Source organism: Zingiber officinale, chromosome 8A (genome assembly GCF_018446385.1).
Source record: "Zingiber officinale cultivar Zhangliang chromosome 8A, Zo_v1.1, whole genome shotgun sequence".
Lineage (NCBI taxonomy): Eukaryota > Viridiplantae > Streptophyta > Magnoliopsida > Zingiberales > Zingiberaceae > Zingiber > Zingiber officinale.
The window spans coordinates 8,220,058-8,234,643 of record NC_056000.1 but is presented as its reverse complement, the minus strand read 5'-3'; the positions used below and the strand labels follow the sequence as shown (position 1 = coordinate 8,234,643).

Below are 14,586 nucleotides of genomic sequence, written 5' to 3'. Positions count from 1 at the left end.
TAAAACCTGAGAGAAGTTGCTTGGATCTTGGTTGGTAGATTCCCTGTTGAGCTGAGCTTGTACAAATGCATTTCCGTCCCTGAACATAACATATTCACTTGGGATTATTAGAAAAGGATATTACAATAACAACCAAGACTAATTCCACTATGCGGGGTCGGTTATATGGATCCTTCTACGTCATTTGGCTCTTTCTCCTACTATATCATTATTTATATTTAAATAAATTTAATCTTGTTCTATTGTTACTAACAAAGTCTTTTTTTAGTTTTCCTCTTCCTCATTTAATATATATATTTGTCATAGTTCATATCGCTTAACTGAAGCATTTATTGGACATACATATTTATACCATCTTAAACGTGTCCGTCAATAGATACAACCTCGATTTTCTCTCTAATATTTTTATTTTTTATTTTTTATTTTATTCATCCTTATATGTCTGCACATCCACATTAATATCCTCATCTCCGCAACTCTCATCTTCTGCTAATGTGCTTGCGTCATAGCCAATATCCAACTCCATATAACAAAACAGGTCTAATTGCCACTTTATAAAATTTTCCTTTAAATCTTAGACGTACTTTATGATTACAAAAAAATACTTAACGCTCTCCTCCATTTTAACCATTTCACTTATATTCTATGTAAGACATCTCTCTTAAACCCTCCATCATTTTTAAAAAATGATCCTAAATATTTAAAACTCATATACGAGTTATCTCCTATCTTAATAACTATTTCATTATGTCTAATATTGTTAAACTTAAATTTTATATATTCCGTCTTTACTCTAGTAAGCCTAAAACTTTTCACTTCTAGCATTTCTCGCCAAAATTCGAGTTTAACAGTTACTACTTCACGTGTCTCATCTACCAAAATAATATCATCTACAAATAACATACAATGCGATACTGTATCTTGGATGTGTCCAATGAATTCATCCATGATTAATGTAAAAAGATAGAGACTTAGAGTTAATCCTTGATGTAATCCTATCTTTATGAAAAATGTTTCGGTTAATCAGATCTTCACTTGTCATTACATTCTCGTACACATCCTTAATTAGTTTAATATACACTATCCTTAATTCTCTATATAATTTCCAAAGCCAGCTAAAGTCGTTTCTAAGTTGAGTTGAAAAAAAAGGTGAGGATTCCGTATTAGGTTATTGGCTAACATGAACTTTCAAACAAATATTAATGAATGGATTCATTAGAAAATAATATTAGAGGATAAAAATGCAGTGTAAAAAAATAAGCAGATGATAATGGAGTAGCAGAATAGGTAAATAACTAATTAAATAGATGAGAGGCGTCATAACAAGTGGATGCCTATCCAAGGCAGACGTTGGGATTTGAGAAAAATGGAGTTAAGTGAATTAATTCAAATAGATTGGTATACATGTAACTAATTAGCAGGACCCCTGCAGCGTAAATGAAAGAGAGAGCAGGGTAAAATGGAAATTAAATCATATAGAGGTAAAGTGATACAAAACATCCACACCTTGATAAAATAAAATAAAATGGTAACCAAAAGCGAAGACTGTAATTTTCCCATTAGCTATTCATAGATGCAGGCAGATGGAAAATTAATGAGCAGAAGATATAAAATTTTAAGTTGCTTGGCCATTTGGATAATATAAAATAAAAGAAAGGTGTCTTTGGTGGGTTACAGTGAAATTCAACATTCATGCATGTGTCAGCATCAGTACTAAAAGCAATTGTTATTTTGAAGGATGTTTGTTATTGGGACTATTTTTTATAAGCTATAACATGATTAGTGAGAAAGGAACATACAGATAGATCACGTACATAGGACAATAGAATTTTTTTTAATACAATTAATCATTAGTATAAAATATGAAGTACGGCAATTTTCTAAGGGTATACGTAAATTTCTGAATTAACTACAAGGTGTACGTTATTTTAGTATTTATGAAAAAATACACGCAATTATGTGCTCTTTCCGTTCTACTCCTCATGATAAATCTAACTTCCTTTTTTTTTTGCCTTCTTCTCTCCTATATATATGTAGCCTCTTTTACCTTTCCTTTTCTCTCTCTTTTGCATACATAACGTGGATCTGATATGCAAATCATATCATGTCCATGACGTTTAGGATTTAGTTAATTTTTTCAATAATATTTTAACACCTCCGGAGAATCCGAAATAAGTAATGGAGGACATCATTGGACTCCTTGTTACATCAGAAATCCACATGACCTGAAACTGCTACAATCTGAAATCTCTAGGTTGATTAGTGAATTCTGATTAAAATCCACTAATGGACATAAATAGGTCCTATTGGACCTCCTGTAGATTTCTAAAATTACAAGAAGTCCAACAATGTCCTCCATTACTTATTTCCGCTTCTCTAAAGGTGTTAAAATATTATCGGAAAAATCAGCTCAACGTGAGCCTGATATGGATCTGAGCCTAATATGATTACATATCATACCCACATTGGGTTGATTCTTCTGATAATATTTTACTACCTCTGGAGAAGACTAAATAAGTAATGAAGGGCATCGTTGGACTCCTTACAACCTAAGAAATCTACAAGACCTGAAATAGATTCAATCAGACCTGTCCAGGTCCGTGAATTTCGATAAAAAACCATTGATCGACCTAGACCTCAGATTGTAACAATTTCAAGTCATGTGGATTTCTGAGACCGTAAGGAGTCAAATGATACCCTCCATTACTTATTTCGGCTTCTCCGGAGGTATTAAAATGTTATCGAAAAAATCAGCTAAGTTCTAAACGTCGTGGGCATGATAAAATTTGCATATCAGACCCGCGTTATACATACATGCATGCAAAAGAAAGAGGAAAGACACGAGAGGTGAGGAAAAATAAGAGTGGTTGCATGTATAGGAGAAAGAAAAAAGAAGAGAGAAAAAAAAATAGACAAAAATAGAAAGAGAAAAACTTAGATTTATCAGGAGGGGTAGAATGGAACAAACATATAACTAAGTGTGTCATTTGATAAATACTGAAATAGTATGCACTTTTGATCAATTCAAAAATCTCCGTACGTCCTTTGTAAATTGTCATATGAAGTATGAAGCTCATGAGATGTTGCCACCATGAGGTATGGGGTTCGAATCTCGGCATAGCCGAGGTAAATACCTCCCTTATGTGTTAATCACTATTCCAAAGACTAGTAGTCGCCCAAGATTTACCTTCTCCGTATTAGTCCTGAGACGGATTGACAGAAGAACTTGGGGACGAGCGTATTCGTCTTTTGCCACCATGAAGCTCGAATAATAGTTGATTATTATCGAATTGATGGAGGCAGCTGATTATAGAATGACGCTTGAAGTGATTGGAGCTTTTCTTCTATATTTGTTCTCATTTTACTAATACATTGAGGGGCATGTAAAATAGCCATTTCCACAATACACTGTAACAACGTGAGAAGTAGAAACACATTTTATTGTATCTACTATGGCCTCTAATAACAAAATTGCGTGGTACTCGTAATCCATGCAAACTCCTTTTTAAAAAAATAATAATAATTGAAACTCATTTGCAAATCATCGACTGTAAATAAGCAATACTCAAATAAGCAGCATTCCAATAAAACCAACAAATGTAGAGTTGAATAGAATTCAGTAGCATTTCCTCTAACCTCTTGTTTTTTAAAAAAAAATCAAACAAACATATTTTATATATTTACGTTTCATCTTACCCACAAACGAACTGTAGCAATAGCTTGGTAACAGATGGTGGTTACCCCCACATGCTACTTTAATGGTATATATTGGAAGCTGCAATTTTGAATTCCATCAGTGTCTTAATAAAGAATACAGGTAGCAGCATTGTATCCCAGACCAGCAAAATGCGCAACTTGATTGTTGGTGAATCAACAACAAAATTGCTTACTTGTAGAATAAAATAATAGCGGCAGCTCCTACAGAACATGATCCAACATACCGTTTATTGTAGTCAAAGTTTACAACTTTGCCACTTTCATCAACTGACATTGTTCTCAACAACCAGACTTGTTTTGGGCTTGAAATGGAAACTAATACAAGAGTACACCATGTAATGATAAAACAATACTGCAATATAGTAACTCGGTTAACATCAAGAGAATTGGAGGAGGGAACATACAGCTCAACTTCATGGTGGCGCATATGCAGTTTAAGAGTACCATACTCTATTTAAATTTCTTGAGAAGAGCAAATGGTTTTTGAGTCTATAATCAAGCTCCAGTGGTAAAACTGCAAAACACAACTAACATAAGCAATTCACCAATGTAGCAGATGAGACAGGAAAGCTTAACTTTTGGACCCAAGCATTGTTGCATGTGTACGAGATCACCAAGGAAACTAGATATGCACACAACCAAAACAAGAGCTGGATAAGAAAACAACAAAAACCTATCCGTGATGAAAAATTACAATCAATTCTTTAAGAACTAAAAAAACTCAGTAATGCATCTTGCATCAACTAATCCTAGTCCTACACGAATATCTGATGGAAAATATTAACCATAGTTGTGCAGGAACACGTGTAACTATTTGACCAACAACTTCGAGATATCTGAAATAATAAAGCATTCAAAAATATTAAGAGAAGCAATAACTGAAATGAAACATTAAGATCTAGGATTTAGAAGCAAATGTAGACTAAATAACGTGCAACATTTATTGGTAATGAATACAACTTCATTAACACAAAGTTTACATAAAAACAAAGTAGAGCTGCCAAGATAAATTAGTTATTTGACAATGACTAGTGGAAAAAACGAATGACACCAGAAATCTACAATATGAGCCAATTACAATCACTCATCAGGACTCTGTTGTCCCACCCTACTAGAACCCTCCAAGATCATGGATCCTACATCTAACCTTGACATCCCTACTGCTACATGAATGATACTTATATCACCTGATAGAAGAAATGACAACATTGAACACCAATTATACATGGAAACTAGTCATCTTCCTTTAAGAAAATTATTGGTAGAAGCAAAGGGTCGTTTACAATTGAAAAATCTCCAAATTTTCTAGTGACAAATTTAAAGCTTGAGGGATGGCAAAAAGGTATGCGCCCATACATGATGCAAAATAAAAATATTATTTTCCTAATTGTATAATGTACTTAATCTTCAAAATCTTAAAGAAAATAGCTTTGAGTTACTTCGAGACAACTCAGCAACGCGAGGACTTCTCACAAAACCTGATCAGACAAATAGGTTATGATGAAATATTACAATTTCCTAGATAATTAATTTCCAAAAGGCAAAATTGAGTTAAACCCTAAACATTAGAATGAATTGACAGTTCAAACAATAGCACCTGATACCTGCCTGCATCCCCTTTTAGAAAGTTGAGACACAATATTCTACGAACCCCAATTTGTGGATCTCTAGCCCCTCTTTACCACTCTTTGATGTCCCTTTTTTCGTCATAGTATTCATCAATGGCGTGCTGCTCACAGGCCAGAGCTCGACGCGAGGCCGATGCGGCGGAGGGAGTGAACCTCCGGAACGACAAACCCATCGCCTTTCATTAGAAACCTTCCGTAGGAAGAAATCCAATGGCATAACCTACCGCCGACGAGAGAGTTACTGGCGCGCGAGCACGAACCGAAAGCTTTAGGAGTTTGTATAGGATCGCCTATCGCACTCCATCCACCAGACAGCCACCAAGCGGGTCGAAATAGATCCGAACTTACGCAAGATCCAATCCGATAAGATATGGTTGGGTCGCACATGTGCTGCAGCCCACAATGAAATTGAGGCCCAAAAATCTCCCCGTCGCTCAATAAAATCTCAGGGCGGCAACCACGTGTTTGATTCTAATTGCATGGCGGTGTCGGTGACCCCACATGATAATCATCCACTTTATTCATTGACCAAAAGCAATCTAACTAAACCTACTTGTTCCTTTACTCGATTCATTTGATGCATCCACGTAGCCCGTAGGGTTAATTAATTGGATCGTCCCTGTTTTACTGAGAATTTAAGATCGCTGCAGTGATAATTGCCAGGTGATTTTTTGGGGGGATGAAAAATGAAGGATTATTAACCGAATTAATCATGATCATAATAGTGATTACGACCTCTCGTTGCCCGAAAGTCGCGGAGCGGACAAAAGACGATCAAGAAAAAAGGCACACGCGCAGAGGCGTAGCTTTTCACAACTGACAACCGCGCTAACACCCTCGCTGGTCGGCGAAAATTGGGTCCCACCTCTTGTCCACTCGTACCGCCAATTGCGGAGGAGGGGCCCACGGAGAGGACAAAGATCTCGCAACTTTCCAAATTGGCATCGCCTTGCTACTGTCGCTGAGTTTAAGATACTGAATTATCTGAAGAATGGAATAATTGATGTTTTTTTTTACTGAAATTTTGTTCCTCTCAATATAGTTTTTGAAAAAAAATTCGTTTTTTTTTCTTTCTAATTTTAAAATTTTCGATTCATCGAGGATGATCGTCGCATAATATAAACAGAATCCAACTAAATAGATGTACAAAGTCATTCACGTTCATCGGTTACACAGCCTTCGTCTCTTATTTTTTTCCTAAAAGATCTATGCGTTTTTTTTTTCTCTTTTTTTCCCCATTTTTTGAATAAAATTAATTAACACGATATGGACGTCCTCGCTGGTGCTACCTCCCTCGTGGCGGCGACGCCGGCGGTGGAGGAAGTCCTCGGCGTCGCCACCTGCTTCAGTACCACGTTGGGAATTTGGCTGTTGCCCCTCCGCTGGTCTTCCTTGACCAGCTCCCCGGCGAACCGGTCGAGCTTCTCAGCGTTGGTTTGCTCCGAGATTTTCTTCCCTCGAAATAATAACGATTCCACGTTCTTCTGCGACAATTGTTTCTCCAACAAGCTCAGCAATTTGCCGCTGTCTCTTGTTTTTTGAATATCCTCGCGATCATGTAAATCGAATCCGTTGCCCTGAGAAAGATTTAATTAAATTAATTCGATAAATTATATTGCATTTCATAATTCGTGATATTAATAGCGTTTAACTTTTACCTGAATCCTCACGTAATTGTCAGCCCTGTTTTGTCCGAATGACATCGCGATTGCTTGGTCCACCTGACAAAATGCGATTTAAAATTAATTTTTGGAATTTTAACGGTCGAATTATGATGATAGCCCTTCAGCCAATTGGGGGGCTTTAAGTCTTTAATTAATAAGCTGATCTATTAGAAGGAAAACAATGGAGCGACGGGCATAGAGAGAGGATGTTGTCCGTACCACATCGGCGACTCCTTCGCCTGCAATCCGGAGGAGTTCCGCCAGCGACGGAACCAGCCTCCTCCTTCGCGGATCTACTTCTTTGCCGATGCCGCCGGCCATGGTGCTACTGAGGGAGAGAACCATGAGGTCCTTCATCCCGTCGGCGAACGGGAACTCGCATTTGTTGTTGAGTACGTGGCTGATGGCCGCGGCCGCAGGGTTGCTCATCGAGACGCCGCCGCCAATGGCTGCGATTCGAGTCTTTCCGTCCGCAGACCGCATTTCCACCGGCGCCGTCCCCGATGCGCACGTGGCGGCGCAGACCTGCCGCAGCGGGAAATCGTACGCGTCTCCCTCCACCGCGTCCGCGCGCGAGAAGAGGAACGGCGCCCCCGTCGCCAGGTCGAAGCACGGCACAAGAAGCGGCTTCACGGTGTCCCGCAGCGTGGCGTTGCCTAAAACCTTCCGGAACACCCCAGCGGCTCCGCGCGGCCTCCACCACGCGAGCGGGCCGCGCCTCGCGTCCGCGAACGACGACCGGCCGCTCTTCGATAGGAGGAGCCCCAGGGCGTCGGCGGCGGAGAGCAGGGAGCGCCCATCTGGGCCGCAGGCGAAGAGCATGGCCGCGAGAACTCCTCCGGCGCCGGAGCCGGCGGCGACGTCGAAGAAATCGGCTACGCGAGCTGAGGGCTCGCCGGAGAGGCGGCGGAGGGAGGACTCGAGGCGTGCGAGGGAGGCGGCAGCAAGGAGGGCGTCGGCGGGGCGTCCTCCGCCGTCGACGGAAAGGATTCGTAACCGGCCTTTGGAGGCGGCAGCCGGCGGCAGAGGGCGAGGGCCGCCGTCGGGGAAGGTGGCCGAGGAGAGGAGGAGATTAGGGGGATCATCATAACCGAAGAGAAACTTGCTTTCGAGGATGGAGAAAATCTCGTAGCTAAGCTTATCGAGGTCCATGGCCGTCTCAACCGCCGGCGCCGGCGACGCCATTGCTGCCCTGTGGAACGAGTCTGAACCGGAACCGCTTGATTTGGAGCCTTTCGAGTGAGTGGATGGTGGGCGGGGTACGCAGTCGGGCTTAAATAAAGGCAGGGATTTTTTTGTCTCGGTTGATGAACGGTTGAGCTTCATCAGAGTGAGAGCATCATCGGCAAGGGTGACCGCAGCGGGGAGCTGCGGCGCACGTGCGATAATGCCATTTGATATAATCCATTTATATTTTGTTGCCTTTTTCCAATATTAAAAAATAATATCGTAAACTGTGATTTCTAATTAGCTGGGGGCAATAACATTCTTTTCGCACTGTTGATTAATATTAAAGAATTAATATCCCAATGCATAAAGTTGAAGTCATTTTAATTATTCAATGCTAATTAAAATATTGCTTGCTTAACAAATGAAAGGTTCATGATGAGAGTACGTATTCGAGTGCTCGTGACATATGCAAAAGTTTTTCTTCAAAAAATAAAATGATATTATTTACTGCCCTACACCACCAACCACCTTTATTCGATCTCCTTTGCATAAAAAAACATAATAATTTATCTGCTGGCAGCATTTATTGATTAATTTATTTCGACAAGGACAATAATATTATTATGGCTTCATTTTAAACTGCATCGTTCCACTATATCAGTAAAAACAAATTCTTCTTTTTCAGCAATTTATCCTAGAAGAGAAGAAAGATGATTGATTTAATTTATTTTATTTTTCTAAAAGAACACATGAATATGTGTATGCCATTGCATTCAATGCATTCCTGGTTGTACTCTTAATTGCGAATACGTGCGTGCCTTTAAGTCTGTCAAAGAATCCATGCACGTAGTAGTTACTGCGACTGCAGCAGTATTAACTTGCTTCCTTCGTCCCCCCATCATCATGCATCTATTTTATTCATAAATCGATTTTAAAATTCATGCAGAAACTCCCCGAGTTCTACACCCAAATGCAGCCAGAATTACATTATTGTGTTTGTTCTTATCTTGTACTGTTTCACCGGTTTGTTTTTCTGTAAATCATGAAAAGAAATTTCAACAAGAGATGCTCGGAAAGATTAATTTTGTTTGGGGTTTAGTAGTTATATATATAAACATCCAATCAGTTCTGTCGTCGTATGCCCATACATGCATTTGATGGTGTTACGTTGTAGGTCATCCGTACTGTTTCCTTAGCCTTCAAACAGTGCATTTGCATGATTACAGCTAACTCCATGTCGGGAAGCTTGATGCAGAGTATCCAAAGACAAGTAGCAGTAAAGATCTATTTCGACCGTTTACTATGACCGCGAAGTGTGGGGTAGCTTGAACTTTGCCCCAATTTGCTACATGCAATAAAGTCTTACAGGATTTTGTTGTTGATGGATCCCTTTTGAAGCATCATGTACTCGAAAGGCCATGGCTAGCTTTACTACCAATCCACGAGATATTCCTGTCTCTTCCAAATCTCTCCTCAGCTGTCTTCATGTGCCCCACCTCCTCACTTTCAAGTATGTGTTGCCTCCCTCCATCAAACTGAGACAAGGGCTATGCAGTTAGGATGAGCATCTGCATAACTGAAATAAAGATTTGGAGATTCAGACTCCAGGATGGTAGGGGAAATAGAAACCAATATGATTAAGAAAATGGAAAACTAGCTTAAGCTTTATACCCTTTTTAATGTTCCGAATTGATAAACAAAAGACTGCATCCAGTGCTTGTATTACTGTAGTGATACTTGATCAACTTGGCATTTGCCTACATTTAATAGTCTCTCATGCATACTGAATAATCAACATCATGTAGCTAATGCAAAATTATAGGGAGGTCATATCACAATAACAGGATTGTTGTAGAGAACAAAGTAACAGCAATTAAAGCCTCAAAAGATATCTAAGATGGGCCGGATAGTAGATGAAGTAGCCAATGATTACTGAAGAATTTAGCTACGTGCGCTCCCAAGCACACTATGAGACATCCAGCAGTCTGCGACTCTGTTACCACTGTAAATAATGGAGCACTATCAAATTCAGCACATGCAGTATAATAGGATGAACAATAGCCATATGGTGCATCAAAATATTAAGAATATAATTAATAACTACAAGCGACAAAGCCTTGGAAATTATCAAACATATGAGAGATTATGTTATGAAATATTACAGAGGTAACTACTGTAATATAGCTTTTCAGTTATCTTCTTATGGTCTTGAATTAGACCGCATAAGGAATAAAAGAAAATCAATGAATTTAGATTTTGATTTAAATTTTGACTTAGTAATTGTAGTATCTTTAATTTGTTAGTAGTTTAATACATATCTTTTGATTTGGTAAATTTTATTGTGAGATTTCTCTCCTGTGTGTGAGATTCTTTTCTCGGCGCGAAGATAATTTATCCCCCTTTCCTTCATCAATTTTATTTCAATTTTCTATGTCATTTTAGGTTTGATTTGATACACTATCATAAGGATGCCCTACGAATCCAATGTGATAAGTATTATGGACGGTAGTATGTATCCAACAGAACAATGAGAGAGGTGCAAACAATGTATGGTGATACATCTTACCTAAACGTAGCCTGAATAAGAAGGAAAACTAAAAATTTAAGTTCCATAATCAGTAGAAATCATCTTTTGTCAGGTAAACGATGTTTTATGTAATGAAATCATTTATCACCAAAATACACAAATCAGCATGAACAAAGTAGAAGTCAAGTTTTATGTTTAATGTTAGATTGCAGACCTCCCAAAGCCAGTGCATTTGATGATAGAACAAGTAGGTCAATAATGTAAAGAACAGAAGACGGGAATTCCCAAACCTGTACAGATCATCAGAATATGTAAGAAATACAAATGCAACTCATATAACAAAAATATCTTTCTACGTATAGTTTCCTAGGCAAGTTCAGAGCAGCAGAGCTGTACTAACCAACATTGCAATCAAATACAATCTGAAGTAAGTTGAGATAAGAACTGCCAGCAGGATTTGGCTGTAGCTGAAGAGAAGAATAATATTTTTGAGTACATGCAAATATTCACGAATGCAAAGGCATAAACAGATAAATGATTGAATATTGGGATTATAGGATCAAGGAAATCTCAAACGAATGCATTGCCAAAGGCATAAACAGATAAATGATTTCACATTTGAATATTGGGATTATAAGAAGAAGAAAATCCAATAAGAATGGATTACCAAACAACAATAAAAGGGCAACCCGGTGCACGAAGCTCCCGCTATGCGGGGTCCCGGGGAAGGATCCATTGTACGCAACCTTACCCTGCTTTTTGCAAGAGGTTGTTTCCAGGATTCGAACCCATGACCTTTTTGGTCACAAAGCAACAACTTTACCGTTGCGCCAAGCCTCCCCTTCGAATTACCAAACAACAATATGAATAATAAAAATGCAGTTATATTATATAGGAAATAAATGCAAACAAACTAATAAACCACAATACAACTTGAAAGGAAAGGGTAAAGGGAAATTGTTAACATAAGCATTGATTAATAAAAACCAACCTGACTGTGTTAAATGATAACTTAAGCAGAAACCTAGTCCCCAGAAAAAGAACAGATATAAATATCAAATTTCCCAATATAACATTCAATAATACCTGCAACCAAAACAATGACAGAATTAGTGAAAATTTACACCAACAACCAAATATTTGCTACAACTGAATTCATCACCTTTCCGCATGTCAAAATTGACATCATAATGTGTGTGGATGAATCAAAACAAGCTTCACTACTCCTTAAGAGATAATACCTGCCTTCCATTGTCAAGGTTTTGGTAGAGAAGAATATATTTGTATACTGTATAACAATATCTATTAAAAATAACAGAATGGATACACACATCTAGAATAAAATAAAGTAAGCTCGACTTCCATACAACTTCCTGTAAATGGTAAGCCAATTAAATTTTGTAAGCACATGCATAAAAGTAATTCAATCACTAGTTCAACAGCCATTTCCTGCATTCCACCTTTCTTAGCAAAACTATCAACATGAAAGAACAAAAATAATTACATTAAACATGATGAAAATTGATGCTTCAATAGTTTCAAAAACTTGGATAGATGACTCCATGTGACAATATTTGTACTAGAAGAAAGTTGCCAAACCCATGAAACCTTGTGCACTCCGGTCTATGATGGATGTACAAGAAGTAAAAGGCTTGTTTTTTTCCTTTGTACAATAAATTATACTTGAAAGTTGAAACCTATAAATTGATACAGATTACAAGTTTTTCAACAACATCTATATGTTCCTTTTGAAGCCAAGTGAAAGTCATTTACAAATGATATACTTTATTATTATTATCAAGAAGCAAGGTTATGGAAAATGAAGTTTCACCATTGGCATTCATCAGTCACAGGTTTTGTTAAATCTACAGTAAAAATATATTTAACTAAGGAATGGACAGGCAGTTCGCTAATAAAAAGAAGATACAAACACAATGACATTTGGTAGATAAGTGTTTGAACTCAGCAAATTACATACAGCCAAATGTTAACTATAAACCTTCTGGTTCTACTTTCTAGGGCAAAAGGTTGATGAATAAACCTACAATAACCATGAGCATAAATAAATTAAATGAACTCAATGAGCTATAAAATGTTAGTTGAAGATGATATTTGATCATTAAATTGGTTTTTTTGTACATGCATTATCTAGGAAAAAAATATTAGACAATGACACTAGGAGGATATGACAAAACTAATTAAAGATGTAACATACATGCTGTAAGAAGTACAGAGCAGTAAATGATGGAAATTTATCCAATTCAAACAGATAAACAGAAAAATAAAACTTACCTTGTCATCACCACCTAAGTTCAGCATGTTAAACAGCAAATGCCGATAGGCTTTCCTCTTATGAAGGATCAAATCTATCAGAATTATCTACATTAAAAGGCTACAGTTACAAACCAGAATGCAACAGAAATAACCTACAAAGCTATGATATCAAAAACACAAAGCATCTACGAAACTTTCTAACAGTCATTATTTGGATGTACCAAATTTGGTGTAGCATGGACAACATGACAAATATTGATGGAATGATTTTATGGTGTGCAATTCCCATCTTCTTCCAATGAGAGAGATAAATAGAATATAAGAGAAATCACAGACAAAAAAGAAGGTTTGCTGCTTGGCAATCACATGGGTCAGCAAAACAATGAGATAATGAGGGGGGGGGGGGGGGACAGGGAAAGCATCCAAGTAACTAAGTTCGCACAGGTTCTTAAAAAGCAAAACTTCGAACAGTTTGTTAGCATGATGCTAATTAGAAGTAGAAATCCGCCTACCATAAATTCGCACTCGATGTAGGGATCAGCAACGGCCCTGCAGTATTCCTGCGAGAAAGAAAAGAAATAAAGGAAAGACAAGGTCGAGGAAGGATTTTCAGGACGTTGGCGGCTAGGATCCAATCATACGCTTCGCTTACGCATTTCATCAAACGGATGTTGCCAGGCGAGTATTGGACGTAGAGCGAGGGCATCTCCCGCGCGCAGTTCACGCAACGGAGGAGCCGACGGTGCTCGGAAACGTCACTGGACTTATCTCTGACGGCGTTCATGCTGGAAGCTGACGCCAAGTGGTTGGCTGTTCGTTGGACGTCTTGGGAAAAATGGGCGACTAAAGGGTGGAGTAATTCATGAGTGTGGACAAGCGGAGGCCATCGAGTTTCCGGCTGTCGACGAAGGTAGACGGTGTTCTGGTGCAGAGAAGGTGCTTCGCTGATCCGCTGCTACCGAGGAACACCGGGCGGCGACGGAAGCCGAAGGGATCCGCAGGCCTGGGGAGATAGATCGAAGTTTGATTTGGGAGAAATTGTTTATGACATTTTTTTAATAAAATACCCCTCATAATTTTTAAAATCATTAAAAATGTCGTCAAACTGCATATGGATATTATAATTTTATCCGACTCTTGACCAGTAATCCGACCCCTCTCTCAACCTTCTCTCTCTATATATATATAGGGAAAGCAAAAAATTTTAACCCAGTTTTCATTTTAAAAAAAACTTAATTTATCTCTTTACTCAATCATCAACACATAATTCATATTCTTTTACACAATAAATATTCACCTGATCGAAAAAACATGAGATGAGGAAGAGCTGACAAGTATATTGAAATATTTTTTTTCGAAAAAGCACGAGATGAGAAAGAACTGACAAGTACATTAAAATATTTTTAAAAAAAATAAGAATAGTAGGAAGTAATAGAATGATGGATAAGATATGGATATTTGAAACTCTGATGGGTATAAGCATGAATATAAAAGTTAAATATGATATGAAAATAAATATGAGTATAGATATAATAAATAAGGATAAATACGGAAAATATAAAATTCTATACAAATTCTATTTATTGTCATCCTTAGTATTTATTGG

The 14,586-nt window shown here is 38.0% G+C and overlaps 2 protein-coding genes across 5 annotated transcripts; both read right to left on the bottom strand.

Annotated features, from left to right (window-relative positions):
- Window positions 1-6,447: 6,447 nt before the first annotated feature.
- Window positions 6,448-8,252, bottom strand: LOC122012244 (patatin-like protein 3). Its single transcript, XM_042568723.1, has 3 exons — window positions 7,229-8,252; window positions 7,004-7,066; window positions 6,448-6,922 (listed from the first exon to the last, which is right to left on the bottom strand). Exons 1-3 carry the CDS (start codon window positions 8,192-8,194, stop codon window positions 6,602-6,604), a joined length of 1,350 nt encoding a protein of 449 aa, XP_042424657.1. The 5' UTR covers window positions 8,195-8,252; the 3' UTR covers window positions 6,448-6,601.
- Window positions 8,253-9,245: 993 nt separating this feature from the next.
- LOC122012243 (protein ARV 2-like) lies at window positions 9,246-14,025 on the bottom strand. 4 transcript variants are annotated; one of them, XM_042568719.1, is made up of 10 exons: window positions 13,633-14,025; window positions 13,493-13,540; window positions 12,999-13,085; window positions 12,034-12,079; window positions 11,869-11,951; window positions 11,698-11,792; window positions 11,107-11,173; window positions 10,921-10,996; window positions 9,851-10,181; window positions 9,246-9,755 (listed from the first exon to the last, which is right to left on the bottom strand). In XM_042568719.1, exons 1-9 carry the CDS (start codon window positions 13,762-13,764, stop codon window positions 10,072-10,074), a joined length of 744 nt encoding a protein of 247 aa, XP_042424653.1. In that variant the 5' UTR covers window positions 13,765-14,025; the 3' UTR covers window positions 9,246-9,755; window positions 9,851-10,071. The 4 variants fall into 4 exon arrangements, with proteins under 4 accessions (XP_042424653.1, XP_042424654.1, XP_042424656.1 ...); XM_042568720.1 differs by having other exon boundaries at window positions 9,246-9,714; XM_042568722.1 differs by having other exon boundaries at window positions 13,622-13,763.
- Between the last annotated feature and the right edge of the window lie 561 nt (window positions 14,026-14,586).